The sequence below is a fragment of the Strix aluco genome, chromosome 1, assembly GCF_031877795.1.
Source record: "Strix aluco isolate bStrAlu1 chromosome 1, bStrAlu1.hap1, whole genome shotgun sequence".
In the NCBI taxonomy this organism is placed as follows: domain Eukaryota; kingdom Metazoa; phylum Chordata; class Aves; order Strigiformes; family Strigidae; genus Strix; species Strix aluco.
In genome coordinates, this window is record NC_133931.1 from 68586932 (window position 1) to 68603976 (window position 17045).

General features: G+C 40.3%; 1 protein-coding gene across 1 annotated transcript in view; it reads right to left on the reverse strand.

The window, feature by feature from the left end:
* The window catches only part of GALNT12 (polypeptide N-acetylgalactosaminyltransferase 12), a 49598-nt gene that overhangs the window by 12797 nt on the left and 19756 nt on the right, over window positions 1-17045 (reverse strand). Inside the window, exons 5-7 of the mRNA XM_074847913.1 lie at window positions 16875-16992; window positions 9500-9676; window positions 6770-6901 (exon numbers count right to left, since the gene is read on the reverse strand). Coding sequence (XP_074704014.1) covers window positions 6770-6901; window positions 9500-9676; window positions 16875-16992 — 427 coding nt within the window. The remainder of the gene's footprint in view (window positions 1-6769; window positions 6902-9499; window positions 9677-16874; window positions 16993-17045) is intronic.

Sequence of the window (17045 nt, forward strand, 5' to 3'; positions counted from 1 at the left end):
TAGTGTATGATAAAATTCATCTTTAGTTTTAGTGCCCAAGTTTACCAGAAGCGAAAGAAACCCCTGGACACCCTCTCTGTAAGTGCTGCTTGGCTTGATGGGAACTCACTAGATCACTGTACCCCTCCTCGAGCTGTCAGAAGAAAACATTTTGTTTACCTTCATAGCACTAGGCAAGAAATACACTTATAAAAACAGGAAGGAAAAGTATCTTTTACAAATTATTTTTAACAGTACCAAGGAACTACATAAACCAAACAATAAGCTTCTCATATTTCTACATTCTACATCAAGAAATGTCAACTTAAAGTCATAACCACTTAAAAATGGTAATTGTATCTCTAAAAACGTAAATTGGTTTTGGTTGTTGTCAGCAGCTGTCCTCAGGATCAGAGGGTCTCTCATTAGTATGTTTAATAACGTATGACTTTGCCTGACTGTCTGATGGCTCCAAGGGAAGATAAACGCAGCAAAGCCCTTATCCGTGGTGCCCTTTCAGACAACCCAACGCCTCTGCCACCACTCCAAGCGCGTGCTCTTTGCTGTCAGCCCCCAGCACATGCTCAAGCATGTGCTCCCTTTTGTGGCCTGGAATTTTAAATAATCTATTTTAAAATGCCGTGCACCTCCAGAACTACGGTAACTCCTACGCATGTTATGCAATGGCCAAATACAGACAACAAAACGAAAGCTGTGTAAAAGATTACTAACTTAAGCTTCATTCCAGATAGTTCAACACTGAGCCTGTACTCCCAGGATGCTACCACGTATGTTCTCTCATTTTTCTCTTTCACGCATAAATGCTTGTGATACGTGCAGACATATTCCTAAACGTACACAGTCCATATTTCAAACTGGTTCTTCTAGTTTGTTTTACACCCAACACTTCATCAGGAAGCCTAATAAATATTGAAGACCAAGTTTGTGGGAATAGTGCATACTAAGCTGTTAAATAACCCGATTTGAAATGACAAAGATTTGAAAATAATCAGATTTGAAAATCTGACCAGAGCACCATTTATGCAAAAAAATAGTAAAATCTATCCTCTGTTCCAAAGCAGAAAAAAGTATGAGAGAATTTGTGACAGTAATATTTTTCATTTGTTGAATGAGAATACACTGTTTAAGTTCCTTTTATGTGCAACAGCTCTATCAAAACAGTAATCATCCATTCATTTCTGAAGCTACCTTTGTTCCCATATCCACCATAAACAAGTCATGCAATAAGAACAAAATTTTCTCCGTGACTTACCTTAATTCTTTTGCAGAATGCTGCATTAGAGAAACAGAAGCAAGAGAAAATGTTGATCACCTTGCCATTAAAACTCATAGTTCAGTTCTAAAAAGTTCTGCCAGGATTATTGGCTGTGTCTTTCTACAACATTTGCCTCCTATTGAAACACTTCAGGTGTACTCTACAATGCCACTTAGTTAACACTCTGTTTGGAGGCTGTGACAAGTAACAAACAGCAACTACAGAGATATTTGCCTCAGACCTTTATCCCTTACTGCTTGGAGAAATTTAAATCTGTTGTTTCCTAACATCTGGACATAATACAGATGGCATTCTGTAAATAATTCTTCGTTTTGGGGTTTTTTTTAAGATAAAATCCATTTCATGTAACTGTATGCAAAGCATCAACAACAGATTTTTGACATTAAAACTTCATTACATTAGTTGATAAATACAGCCAGTGGAGCACAGCCAACCCTTTCTCTTCATCCACAAAATAGATCAGAATCCTCTTTATTCTGCTACAGTGGCATTGGTGCTGATGCATTAGTATATGGGCAGATGATACTGTAGGACACAGTAAGATGTGAATTTGTAGCAAACCAGTGGCTTCATGGCACTGACCAGGTGTAAGCTTTTACCTCAAAGGTAATCCAAGCAGTCACAGGGAATGATTTTACTGAGCATCTGCCATTTCATACCACCCTTTTTCAAAAAAAGATTGTGAATATCCTCAGATTTCTGTTAACTTTTTAAGTGCAATGCTGAAATGGGTATGGAACACTGATGACTAAGATCCTTTGAAGGAACTGATGATAAGACACTGCTGTTGGAATTTAGTTGCTCACCCCAGGAAGTCCAGATCTCTCTGGGAGGCTCAAGAACATACAAGCACATGTCTCAAGTGATGGTGTGTTCACTTGAGATTAATATCAAACACTTGAATTTCTCCCACTTTCTTTAAAAATGTCTGTCTCAAGCTTTCAGAGGCTGTACAGCCAGCGGAGTGGTGCACCTTTTCCTGTGATGGGCACAAGATCTCCAGGTCTAGTCAGCCATAACCTTAGGTACCAATTCAATCTCAAGTGGCAGCTCTACAGATTGTATTATAATGCAGTTTTAGAGGTATACCCTACACGAGTCTGTTTTGGAGCCTGATACCTGTGAGAACTTGTAAGACAAGACATGAAATAGTCTTTTTGATTACATAAGCCACATAGCTAAGATGTCTTCTTCTGTAAGCCTGTCCATATATCATCTGTTACTTAGATAATTTACAGAATGGTCTCTTTCATATCACAGCAAAACAAAATTCTTCATAGTTTTAAAGGCTTAAAATCTTTCTTTCTGATTTTTTTTTTAAGATTATATCTGGTCTAAATTAAAAGAAAATTATAACTAAGCATTGAGAAATTCTTGGGGGAAAATGTGGAAGGAAGCTGACAATAGAAAAATTCAAGTTTTTGATCTCCCAACCGATTCAGTTAGTTGCAGATGCCTTTAAGGATAGGTGGTGAAAAGAGCCATCAGCTAGATAGACAAAACAGACATCTATCAGCTTAGCTGCTTCACATTCAGCTGGAAGATCAGCTAGAAACTGAGAAGAACAAAGAAAAACTTCTTGTATCAGAACATAATATGGTGCCACTGCCAAGTGATCAAACTTACATAAAAAGGAAAGATGAAATCCCAATTGCTGTGACAACACTGTCTTCTAAAAGCAATCTGGATGCCAAGTTCAAAGCCAAATTCACTGACTGACCAGGATCTTTATCTTCAGATATGCACCTTGAGTGCCAGCTATACTTAGTACACCTTAGAGGGGAGAGGAACTCTGACTATTATGCTGCTTTGCAGCCATGCATTTCCACAGCCACCAGTAACACAAAGAGATCACAGTGCTGCCCAGTTCCTGTACCTTCACCTAGCTGCACAATGCAACAACGTCACAGTACCAATATTAAACACAAGATGGCTCAAAGTCCCTAGTGGTGCCCATATCATCCCTCCCCAGGGCAGCCAAAATCTGTAAGCAGGGCTAGTCTGGGCTATCTAGGCAGGCAGTCTGCACAGTGCGGAGCTGGGGTTCAGGTCTTTTTAAGATTTCACACCCGCTGAAGCACAAGTACAGCATGCTGGTAAAGCGCATATTCAAGGATGGCCAAATCAGATGCTATACCAGAAAAAGAAGGGCATCAGTGCTCTACACAAGACCCTAAAAGGGATTATTAGCCTTTCCAGAAACACTGATATCTTATTATTTTAACCCACTATATGCCTACCAGCTCCTCTCCTACCATTAAAAAAAAAAAAATCGAAGTCAAAATGTTTAGTTCATGTCCCACACAAAGTTCCAAAGCTACGTGCAGCCCAAGGACCAGAAACACGCTGCTTGTACAGCTGTCCAAGGCACTGTATGGCTTAAATATGGCACCTGCTTGAGCCAAGGAAGGAGACAGAATCATACAACCACAGAATGGTTTGGGCTGGAAGGGACCTTTAAAGACCATCTAGTCCAACCCCCCGGCCATGGGCAGGGACATCTTCCATTTGATCAGGTTCCTCAAAGTCCTGTCCAACCTGACCTTGAGCACCTGTTCTAATGCCCTACCATCCTCATTGTAAAAAATTTCTTCCTTATATCTATATATATAGATGTAAGATAGACCATGCCTATGGCCCCTACCATGGCAGCTGAGGTGTCCTGAGAAGAAATTTAATGCACTCTCATTCAGAGCTCTCGGAGCTTCTAGCTCACCTTGTTTTAATATGCCACTGCACAAAATGGTACTAGGAGCTCAGATGGGAAGTCAGATTAACCTCTCCAAATTTTCTTTGCTCCTTCATTAAAATAGTGAATAGGGACTTACAATGTACTCCTACAAAAATGCTATGCAAGAAAGGGAATAGCCCTTGAAGTTGTGGCAATTTAAGTTGTCCATGCAGTTATCCTTTTATCTAATGCTGCTATCTCATAGAGCAATTTGAGTGTTTTCCAAAATTTTGTCTCATAATGGCCTCTGTAGCCTTAGCGTTTGAAATTTTATGTTTTGAACTGTTCCAGTACCAGTACTTTTATGGACAAAATCTGACTTAAGTTAAAAAAAAAAATTATGAACGAGAACACTCATGACACTGATAGTACCACTTCTTAAAGTATGATTTTGTTCAGAATACTGAGTGAAATCAGTATTGTGGCATTCCAGATTTATTGATGCTATATGATTTTAGTATAAAGGGTACTAATTTTACTAGTAAGGAGATGCATTTCCCCCATTTCCAGGCCTCAGGCAGTTTATAAGAATGCAAACATAGCTCAGGCAAAAATATTCAGAATTCTGTATGTTTAAATCAAGTTTTAGGCAGCTAACCTTTTAGACAACCAAGTTCAGTACAGACAGTAAAACTTTATGTATCAGGAGAAAAATTTTAGCACAAGTGTCTAATTGCCAGTGCATGGCACTGAGTGCTGCTCAGTAATTCTCGCATTTATTTCAGTAACATATGGCTGACCTACAGGTAATCTTAGACTTTTCAACTTCAGTGTAAAGATTTTCAAGGGAGGGAGAAACCCCCATATCCCTTGCAATCTCTTTGAACAATTAAATAAGCTCACACTAAACTGAGCTGTTAACAAAGGCGACACTTTTAAACAGAGTATTTTTGTGAACCAAAAAAGCACTACACAGCTAAGGCAGAAGTAAAGAACATGATCAATGATTCATTGAAGTTAGCAGATGGGACTCAATATCCACAAATCAGTAGGTGTCATTTTTGCACTGTCACTTTCTTGAAGTATAACTCTACTTTAATCACATTTTAAATTCTTTGTGCCAAAAAAAATTGGTGTATTCTTATTATACTCACAACTACATGACAGCATTTAAGAATTGTTTTTAGAGAAATATATAGAGCACACTTAAATTACACTGTAGATACCTCAAGCAGCTCTGAACATGAATTATTATTTCTAGGTATTGTCAACACCTTTCCTGAGGATGACACGTGCAGTTAAATCATGAAAGAAACTGCAAGTCCCTCCCCCCTCCCAGGAGGCTGAAGCACTATTATTGCCACCAGTCTAGGCTTTCTTTTGGAGGGTGAAGGATGGAGGTGGAGGGGACGATAAGGTTACTGAAATGCTCCTGGAAGGTACGTCTTATAATACCTTATTGCTTCAACTGTCTCCGACCTTGTCAGTTAGCGACCTGTCACGAAACAACAAAAAGCGAACCAATGTTGTACCGGGGTCTGGATAATGGCGAATAGTACCTTTCATGCCAATGATCCCACAGTGATACCAACTCAAGTGCAAGCTCCAAGACAAATGGAGGAGGGTGGCTACTCTCTCAGAGGCTCTGAAGGGCTTTGCTGCCAACTGATGCACTCCTATGGGAACTCCTACAGCTACCCCTGGGAAATACAGCTCCCTGTGGGAAACTGCAGCTTTGCCACATTAGGATCTTTTTCATTCAACAGGTAACAAAGCTATTAGGGAAGACTGAGGGGACACATGGTTCCTGTATGTTTTGTATGCCTACAGTGATCAGGTTTTTCCCTCCATTGAAGGAGATCCAGCAGAGACTGAGTAACTGAAGTGCAAATGGCAGCAAGACAAGACTGTTGTGATATGGGCTGGATGCGATGCAGCAGTGTGGGAATGCAGCTTAGCTAGATCTGCCGAGTGATCGATTTACCAGCAAAAATACTTCTAAGTCAATGTGGCATTGGTGATCAGGAAGATTATACATCTGGTAATCAGGAAGGTTTATACATCTTTGCCTGGCAGAAAGGTGCAGTCTTGTCTTCCTAATAAGACATGCAGCAGGTATCTGCTCATTTTTCAGAGGAAGCAGGTATTTGCTGCATCATCTCTGCCTTCATCCCTTCCAAATGAGATTATAGTAATGTGATATACATGGAGCTATAGTTTATATTTATTTGTAAACTACAAATAGCATGGAAAGTCGTCAACTCTTAAAAAAGATTTGATATTGAATCAATGAAAATGGCTCGTGATCCTGTGCTGGTCTAAAGTGACCTCCAGATTAAAAATCAACATGCTAGTTTTGACATGCAGAATCCTATACGATCTAGGAGCACCAGCTCTCTCTCTTGTCATCAGAACATCATAGTTTTCATCAGATAAAGTGTGCAAACACATATTTTAAAGCACACTCTATTTTCTAGTTGACAACTAAAACCCAGAACATTGTGGTGCTCTCTTTTTTTGCCATGCAACATTTTGACAAATTAAAAAGTCATCCTTTGCTGCCTTCAACACTCCCAAGATGTCACTTGGAAGGTGTAATTCATGTCAACACTACCTGTTCTCCTACCCTTTCACACAACTCCTTTAGAAACAGCATCCCCTACAATAGAGATTCTGATAGAAACCACATTTTAAAGCCTGCCAATTCTAACTGAATTCTATCAAAATCCCAAACTGTTTTCAGCATAAAAATACCTTCAGACTGAGTTAATAGGAGAGAGCTCAGAGAACCACAAGCAGGCCCCTTCTCTGCAGCCACATACCATTCCAAAGAAGCCCGGTCTGTCCTCGGGTACGTGAAGCTCTGGGTACACATTCTCCAAGAACCATTTGAAGTCCTTACATTTCAGTTTCTCTCGAAGGAGTCTCCTTTCTGTCACATCTCCATATGGCTCCTGAAAGACACAAAACAAAAAAAAAAAAAAAAGAAAAAAAGAATTTTAAGAAACCCAACCAGAACAGATGCTCTCTTTTAAATTATCTGTATACATTATTAGGAACCGTATGCTAGAGCAATGAGTAGGACTTTTAGCCAGGAAAAATCCCCATGTTTGGGTGCTGAATTTGATTTCATTATCCTTACATTGGTTAAATGTTGACTAAAAAGAACTGGAATGATGCACGTAAAACTTTAAAATATTCTAGAAGACAGTTGTCTGAGAAGACTCCCCAAACCTGCAAGTAGGGAAGTCCTTGCATACAGATTGCTGGGAACCTAGAAGGTGTTTTTAAAAATAAAACTTCCTTTAGCTGGATAATTGAAAATCTCAAAGGCAGTGAACGAATCTTGAGAATTTTAAATTATTCCACCATCCATTTACAAATTACCTGTACAGTTTTATACTTAACGGATGAAATTAGTAAAATCTGCTAACGTTTCCTTTGAACTTCATAGTTTTATGGGGTGGAGAGTATGAAATCTTAAAACTCCAGAGAAAAGCTTTCATTGCAGACTTTTCCCTGTCTATAGACTGGAGCAGAGTTCACATCTTTTCACACCTGTCTTCAAAAAATCTATCTTTATATTGACTAGGGACTTCAGATAGTCAGGCACGAGCTTTGTTTGCAGCCCCCAGATTTTTACAGGTCACTTGACACACTCTTTCATAAAACTACAAATATATTTGCATTTCTCCAAGCTGTGGAAGTATCACTGAAAACACAAAGCAGATATAAAATAGAGGCAGAGATGCCTGCTTGAATAAACAAACAGCGTAACATATTAGCTCTGAGGTCTGAACATTAATCTTGAAGCAAAACTTTATAGAATCAAATGCTGCAGCCATAGCATCAATCATTTTTCCATTATGCTATAGAATTGAGTATTTGGATTAGATGAAGTAGAAGGGTCTGAATTTTACTGCTGCAACAAGTGGTTCATAGAGTATTATGGAAACCAGAGTGCATTGGTGGCAGCTTTGACACACGCAAAAAAACCCTGCATGCACTTACATGCTTATACGCACTGCGTTACAACAAGCCAATATGCAAAACTCCCAATACTAACATGCAACTACCCTTTAAATTTCTGTCATCATAGACATCAGCTGCCCAGAACTTCAGAAGAAAAATTGTCAGCACTTATTGTTGTTTTCTCTTTGCATACGACAAGCAGAATCAGCTTGGGGTTGCCTGTGAGCTCCCATCTTCAGATACACAAAATGTGTATTTCTCTCAAAGACAGACTCTAATAATAAAACCTAGATGGCTCTTACGATGTTAAACAATTATTACAAATGCGAGGACCATAATAATCTAATTATCCACTTTAATCTAAAGGAACACGAGATGGAAGCTAACCAAATTCAGCTTCCTCAGTGTCCTCCAGCATCTCTTTTAAAAGCCTAATGGTTTCAAGAGCATCTTTTCCCCTGGCATGTCTGTTGGGATAGGCCACTCAAACATGTGGGGAGCTCCCTGTCCTCCTGCCTGGTCCCTAAGTTCTGGTCCAGTGTAGCTAGAGGTGGGTGCCCAGCAGCCCACCACAGGGCAGCTCTCCCCATGCACAGAACCAGAAAGCTGGCACTCAGAAAACCTTCCGTGCAAAGAGAAACGCCCCGGAAGATTAAGCACCTCCAGAAACAAGCAACAGCAGAGAGTGATTTCTTTTCGGCCTGAATTTTGGACTTTGTGGCAGAGGTTCATTTATTTCTAGACATTGGGAAGATATTTCAGCGTTACTGTCTTCCAGCCTACAGGCCCCTCACAATAAATATATCCAAGCTATGAATTTGCACACAGCTTTATTGTTCTGACCCACTCAATGTTCACAGTATTTATCTCCTGAAAAATTTTGCAAACAAGTGATCTTGTAGTTTTTTACCTCACAGAAAACAAAAACATTTTTTTTTTTTTTTTAAAAAACAGAGCTGATACTTCAAACATTTCATTAGGAACATTCTCACCTGAGTTACCAGGACTGATTTTAATTAATCTTTGTAATATTGATTTTGGTGTTTGTTTTTTGTTTTGTTTTTTTTAATCAAATGTTGTGCAGCAGTAAATCAAACAGAAAAATCCATTTTGTCTTACATCAGGCCAAAGTTTTACGATTATCACAAGATAGGTAATTTTGCTAAAGATTATTACCATGCTGTCCACTTAAAGATCTACTGTCCATTGAACCTTGTTGATTAGCATTTGTTAACTGTGTGTCTCTTCTTTATTGATTCTTTATTGATAGAATCCTGTATCAGCTGTTTCAAAGCAGTGCACATTTTAGGTTAAACAGCTCCTCCTGACTTGGGTCACCTTGCTTAACTTTATTCTTTCATTCATTTAATATTGACACAAATGTGGCCTTCTTCTAGTCTTACAGAATTTCTCACTTTTTCAAAGGAATTAAAAATTAACTATATATACACTTATTCTATGTTTGGGAAAAAGTTTCAGAAGAAATAAACATAGAAAGCACTTCATGTTAAATATGAGCTAAATTAATAGTTATTACACTGAAAACGAACTCTACTGAAATTCCAAGAACTTGAACTCACCAGGCGAGCGTGTGGGTTTCGATGGTAGTAAATTTCTTTATATTCATCCATCCACACTTCAGCTGCACGCACACTATTTGCCAAAGCTTTTGACCGTGAGTAGGGAGCTTGTTTGGGGAAAACGTGACCTACGTGTGAGCAAGGGTGGATCTCAAGACTTCCTCCACACTGCCATATCTGAACAAAGAATTGACATTGTGCATCATTAATTTGAATCTTTGCAAGCTGAAGGATGCAGTAACAATAAATCTTTGGAAGGATAATACCTTCTCAAGAACATCACAGCGTACTATAAGCAACACATACAATAATTGATTGTCATTTAATCTCATCAAATAAGACACACTTGTGAACTCAGAGCAAATCACTGGGAGTAACAAGGAGATAACCCCACCTCTGGTTTTATGTGGTGTGCAATTATCCCTTTCTTAGCTTTACTTTCTCTGAAGGCATGATAAGAAATGGTCCACAATATTTCTGCAGGTCAAACTGTGGTCTACAATTCAAGTTATATGGGCATTATCAACAAAAGAGCCATTTTTCTAGTCCAAATTAGCCATACGAATAGCCTCATCAAAGAAACTGGCGACTGATTTCTTAACAGAGACTTACTCTCGTATTCTGCAGGAAAGCTTACTTGATGAACCATGTAAGCTCATCATATTATTGGAGAATGGCAAGTTATGTTTCCATTTCTATGTTCACCATGTCAGAAGAGAGGTATGGGTGCCTGGTCATAAAATATAACTAATCTTTTTCATTGGAAAGCTGGGAAAAGACCCCAAGACCCAATGCACGAAAGGAAAAAGCAAAGTAAATCTGTAACTGACCCATGGTGGTCCAGTCAAGATCAGTGAAACAACCTCTTCTATCTAAACCAATATTCCTACTTGCTGTCAAGAAAAGTACTGGAACCTGAATGTGGAATCGGCAGAACTCATTCTGCCCTCATCCTCATGCCTCTGGCTCTCCAAGTCAGGAAATACATGGCCCTGGAGATAAAGCCCATAAATGACCACCAAGCAGGGACACTAGTCTCAGAACTCTGTAAAAATTTCTGTAATTATTCTCATCTCCTTTGAAAACTGTGGACTTTTGGCAGCTCACCCACACAGCCACTGACTCAAGGTTGATGTAATGAAAGGAAAGCATGGCTAGACATTTTCCATTTAATACTATGCACAATGTGGTAGACAACCTGTTTTGGCTGAAACCTGTTTCCGGTGCCTGAAACAAGGTTTCTGAAATTGTCAGATGGGAGGAAAAGCAGGACACATTGCTGCACTTGAACAGGCTTGAGGCTCTCACCAATAGCTCTGACAGACTTCCCGCACAATTTTTTTTTGAGAACTGGCACTCCAGTGAGCTAATGCCCCTTGTGTATTCAACCATGCATAGGTGGCAGCTCACCTTTCCTTCATAAATGGAGGACAAAGGAAATTAGCTGAGATACGTTTAAGGGGTAGAGAGGTTTACTCCCCAACAACCTTCTTGTATAACAACTACATTTTTAATTACATGTTATTCAAATGAACACAGCAGGAGTGAAAGCTATGAAGTAGCAAATAAAACTTCTGTACTTAATGACAACAGATCAGGCGAGACTTCTATCTCTCTTCCCGGGACTTTAAGGGATCCAGAAAGTCACTACATATGAAGGCTTTCAGAATACACAAGATGGATGTTTTCTTCAGGCTGGGTTTTTTTGTTTTTTGGGGGGGTTTGGTGGTTTGGGTTGGGTTGATTCAGGAGGTTTTTTTAAGTTATTTAGGATTTCTGCCAAATTTCTTAATTTAGAAAGTAATGAATTGTCTCATTTGATTTGGTTTTGGGTAATAATGTCAGACCTTTACATGTGGCACAATACTGTGTTTATAACAAAATTGTAAGCACTCTAATACATATGTTTACTTTTAAAACAAACAGTTGCCTTAAAGGTATAGGTAATTCATTATTAAACTATAGGGAGCACTGGATAAACTTCCTGGATTTTAAATTTCATTTCTTGCTTTTCATGAGAGGTTTCTCTCTTCTTTTTTGTTGCTTTTTGATGAAGCAGTGTATTTGTCATTTGAACAGAAAGATGATTAAAGGAATTATACAAGAACTCTAGAATTCTGTACTGATCTTTTAAACAATTTGCATATTTTTGCATGTAAGTTAGGCTACTGCCATTTTGAAAGCTGCTATGAAACCAGTTATCCACTTTCACTTTAAGATCTCCCTTTTTCAGATTTGTTTCAAAACAATAGCTTTCTTACATTATTTCTATATCCAAGATTACTTTTTTAAAGTGTAAATTATCACACAAGATGTTTGTCAGCAAATATTAAGCACCACTGAAATTCAAGTTTAACAACTTCCATATTTGTTATATTCCATGTAAGCATTTTTTTAATTGATCATTACTGTCTTGATCTGTTTTTAAACAAGAGATGAGGAACAGACCATAAAGACTACTGACATAAAAATGTACAGTTAAGAAGGAAGCACATTCTTCTACTGTCATTATAAAGTCTGATTTAAATGGAGTAACAGACTGACCATATCTCTGTTAAACTGCCGCCAAAAAGAGAATGCCAGAACAGCTGATTTTTCAATAATTAAAATCTGAATTTCTCTAAAAAAACTGTAAGTTGCTAAGCAATGCTCACTAAATGCTCACTGCTTCTTTCATTAAAAGTTTAGAACTTATCTTCCTATTACAAACAAAAATTAAATATATTTCAGCTAAACAATTCCTCAAAAGGTTTATTTGTTTTTATTTTAATGGAAAACATTTTGACCTCTATACAAAATCAGATACAAATGAACATCCGTAAAATGAAGCAAGGAATTCAATAGAGATACCAAATGCTAAATAAGTGACTCTGGAGAAGATTCTCCCCCAAAACTACTTCAATCTTCTGTAACAGAGAAGCACATTAGATTTCACTTATATTTTGCATGTTCATGTGCATGAAAATACGTTTCTTTACTAGGTCTGGCTACCTCGCAGCTCTCATTATAAAAGCATACTTTTTTCTTCACCGCAAAAAGGAAACAAGGTGACATTCCTTTTTACTTTCACTTTCCTCTTGATGCATGCAGACTATCAATATTTTTTCTTTTCCTTTCAGAGACAGATGGTGGCATTATGAAAAGCTACAGTAAATGTTCAGATCTTGCCTTGGGATCCCTATCCCTGCCAAGGTCTCTGGACAACTGACCTAATGCTGGGTCAATGAAGTAAGAAAAGCTCTATAAGCTCTACCACCTCCATTCTAACATTTTAGAACTCTCTGGAAGAAATAAAAACCCAAAAAAAGTATGCTACCTGCAAAACAAAGCCAAACTGCAGAAAAGACTCTGTTCCTGCCCCGCCCTCTGCTGCAATTTTGCTTGCTGGCTTGCGGCTGAACCGCCCAGTGTGGTGCTCATGCACAATCTGCTGGGAGCTGGGTAGACAGAGGAGCCTCCTCAGCTGCATGAACCCATCCTGGCTGCTCCCGACGCAAGACATATTTCCAGATCCGGACAGAAAGAAACAATACAAAAAGATCAGAAAAGAGAGGCAATCGGAGGCATATCATCCAGGCTCATCAGCAATGAAATTTCCAACAGAAGAAAGGACTTACCAGTAAATAATTTTGTCTTTTTGCACATGCGTGGTTTCCTCTCATGCTGTGATGGTGGGTTGAAGGACAGACCACAGGTGTAAGGAGCAGTGGTCCCCAGAAATAAACTTACATTGCAGTGCCACTAGCAGGACCAAGAGCAGCGTTGGAAAAAACTAGAACCACGTTGCCCTCGCTCCATGTACAGGAGGAGAAAGATGAAAGGGCACATTCTGCATCCCTCAGAAAGAGGAGTTTCAATGCCCATTATGCCCACGAGGTGAAATTTTATCCAGCCAAATAGCATTAAGCAATTTGAAATCAAGGCACATTGACTCGATCCTGCATTCAGCACACAGCCTCCATCTCTCTTAGTCATCATGCTTTTAGCCGAAGTTTTGTCCTTGTTGCTCCTCTCAAAACCACAGAGAATTTTTTCAGTTTATTATAACTGAAGTATGAGAAAGAGGAGGCTTAAGGACAAGTCCTTTCATGTCATCATGGTGGTGTTTTCAGAGATGAGAAGAACAGTGAATTAATTTACAATGTTTTTCAGTATCCCTGCTCCTAATTTTCAGATCTGGCAAGTCTAGAAACCACGGAGACAACAGAATTAACACTGATCTATTCCTCTTGACCTTCTTCAGCACCATGGGCAGCCAGAAGAACACAGTTAAGCAACATCATAGCACTCTGCTCTCTCCCACAGAAACCCTCACCGCAGGAAGCACGAGTACACGGTCTTGAAATCAAATAGAGGAAAGCATGTTGTCCACAATTTGGATCCAAATGCCCAGATCCTACTGGCAATCTGCACTAGTAAAATTAACACATTCAGGCATATCCACTGGCCATTGCACAGTCCGTTCTGCAAAACTGTAGGCCGCCCAGAAGAGAGCCTCTCAATCTGCCTGCAGGCACCTCGCACCAAAGCTCCCACTCTGCTTTCTCATTTAAGCGCCTCTCTTACCCACCATGAACCACATCCCTGCTCTTGGACCGGTGCATGACACGCTGCACGCCTGTGACTGCTGGAGGATCACCCCAAGCCCCCAGGCTGGTGCACCCATGTGCCTGCTCAGCCCCAGCGGGCCATGGCAGCGTGTCTGCACACAACCCCCAGCGCACTGGCTCCTGCGGACGCTGCTGCTGCTCCTTTGTGACTCTCCTGCATGCTAGGCAGCCTCTGATGCTTTCTCTGGACTGTGCGGAGACCACTGTTCTCCATGATGAAGGAGCAAAGTCACTGCTCATACATGCTGCTGTGCCCCATGGTGTCAAACACCTGGTTCAGGGGAACCACATCAAAAATGAGACTTGGTGCCAGAGCCTGGTAGAGATCAATAGATAGCTTGGGCCTAAAGCAGCAGCCAGTGCAGGGGCACTCCATGACATACAGGGCAGGGGTCAGGCTTGTCCTGTCTGCAAGCCTTGGTCTCCCAAAAAGCAAGACATGAAAGACAGAAAGCTAAGAACTGCATGCCGAGAGGGCTGTCTTCAAGGCTTCTACAGCTCCTTGTAGAAAGCCCCCACAGTCCACTGCAGAGGATAAAACCACTGTCATCTGGGGTGGTGCTACCCCTAACTTCTGCTGGTTAGGGGAAAACCATTTTGGTGCCACCAAATCTGTGGCAGCCAGGGTCACAGAAGACTGCAAACACTTCAGCAACGTGAAGCAGATCCTGTAATGTCCAGTTCTGTCAACTGTGTCTGTTTCCAAGTTTGCTGCTTTGGGAGAGATGCAAATTTCTGCTAAGAGGCAGAGCATATAGTACTGCTTTCAAAAGCAGCATTCTCTCAACCTCACGGGTGCTCAGTCTGGTTGCACACGCACTAGCAGACACAAACAAGTGCCTGCAAGAGCCAGTCTTGCTCCAGAGACGAACATATCCAACATGCTGGCTACTGTTAGGCTACATTTGTGGGAGACAGCGTCATGCTCTGATGTAGCTTGCTGCTAAACTGACAGTCTCCTGTCTCTGCTTATTTGTCTGCTGCAGTAGTGTCATAGCTGAGAAAGTAAGAGACACAGCAAGCCCAAGGTCAGCAAGCATCTGTACCCAAAGCTGCATGACTCCCTCACTGTCACCACCCCTTCCAATCCCTTGGGAAGCAAGAAAAAAAATTTTCCCTTGCCAGAGTTAGCTGGGGATGGTGTTCACCACCAGGCTGCTTTCCTGCTTAATCTACCTTGGGTTGTGACTGATGACAAGCATGATCATTTCTTTGTGCCCCCAAGTACAAACCCAATCTATTGCTACCTCTGGCTCCCTGAGCAGCCTCTCAAAAGGAGGCATAAAAATAATTTCATCAAGAGCTATTTCATAGCTCCTGACCCTGTGACTAAACAATTATCCCATGAAAAGAAAATCCCTTCCAGTGGAAAGAGTGGACCCACTGGAACATACACATCAAGGCAGACTACACCACAACTGGAGACAGCTGGGAGACTCCTGCTTCAGCAGCTCCTGGAGCTCCTGGGGGTGGGTAAGATGCTCTGAGCTTCAGGCAAAGGCCTGCTGAATTTACTGTCCCAAGACAAATAGGCTGTGTGTTTAAACTTATGCACCAGAAACTTTTCTCTATGTGAGAAAGCAGGTGGTCATGAATTAGATCAAACAGTGATTCTAGCTGAGAAATCCCCCTCCAGAGAAAAACCATGTCAACTCTAGGTCTGTGCTTATTATCCTCCCTTACCCTTTTCTTTCCTTATTTTTGTGCCACCTTTGCTAGGATTTCTGTACTACAGGCAGCAGGAGACAGGAACAACAGCTAGGAAGACTCCATGCCTCTCTGGTTAACAGGCAGACATCAAATGAGACAGTCTGCTGATGCCTCCTTTCTCAAGAAAGTGGGTTTATAACACTAAAATGCTATTTATCCCTGAAATCTGCTGTCACCTGGTAATAAACAAAACAAAAATTTCAACCCTCCTGTCCCACAATCCAGTGACACACAGACATGCAAATATGACCATAAAACATACCTGATAACAAGGAAAATACAGGATACTAAGTTACTCCCTGCAAGCCAAAAACGGCCCTGCAGTGTACCTCTTACGCCACTACTAGACTGCTTCAAGCAAGGTAAGTGTGACACCGGGCAAACCACAGGCAGCCAGCACTCAGTGGGAATCAGCAGCAGCACAGGCAACAGCAGAGTTGGAGGACAAGACTTTTTTGCTTATCAGTCTGGACTGTCTTGTATCTCCTATCTCTTCCCCTACCATAAATCCTTTTCATTCCAGCTATCTGCCTCACACCTGAGCACTGGTCCACCCTCCAGTGGGATACACCTCTACAGTTCCTGGAGATTTTTCCCACCACTTTTTATAACCTTTATACAAACTTTTCCTGAAGTGAAACAGAATAAACCCTTACAGAAGTTCAGGGGCTGGCTTGTCCTGCCCCACTGGTAACTGCCGCCATCTACCTCCTGCTCAGTCCATCAGCGACAATGAGAGCTCCAAGTCACATTAGAGAATTATAAATGTTTCTTTCCAACGATCCTCTTCAAGCCACAGAAAGTAAACTTCATCTGATAATATCAACCACTACTGACATTTTATACTGGCATTCAAAACCAAGACACATTCTTAAAAATTATTTTTAAATGGCTATTTGGAAGGAAAATAAAGTTACAACGAAGTGTGAGAACAAGGAAAAGAGATTCCTATAAACATCTCCCAAAATATTCTCATTAAGGAAAAGGGTGTGAAGAAAGAAATAAGAAACTTGTTTTTATTCTCAGGAAAAAAACCTTTCAATTGAGACACTTACCCTAAATGAGAATTCAAGGTTTTCTCCTCCCCAGACTTCCATTCCTGTGTCATATGAACCAAGATAATCAAAATATTTCTTGCTCACAGAAAACAATCCACCTGCCATGGTTGGAGACCTATAAAAGACAACAGTAACTCTGAATTGAATAAAAAGAAAAAAAAATTAACA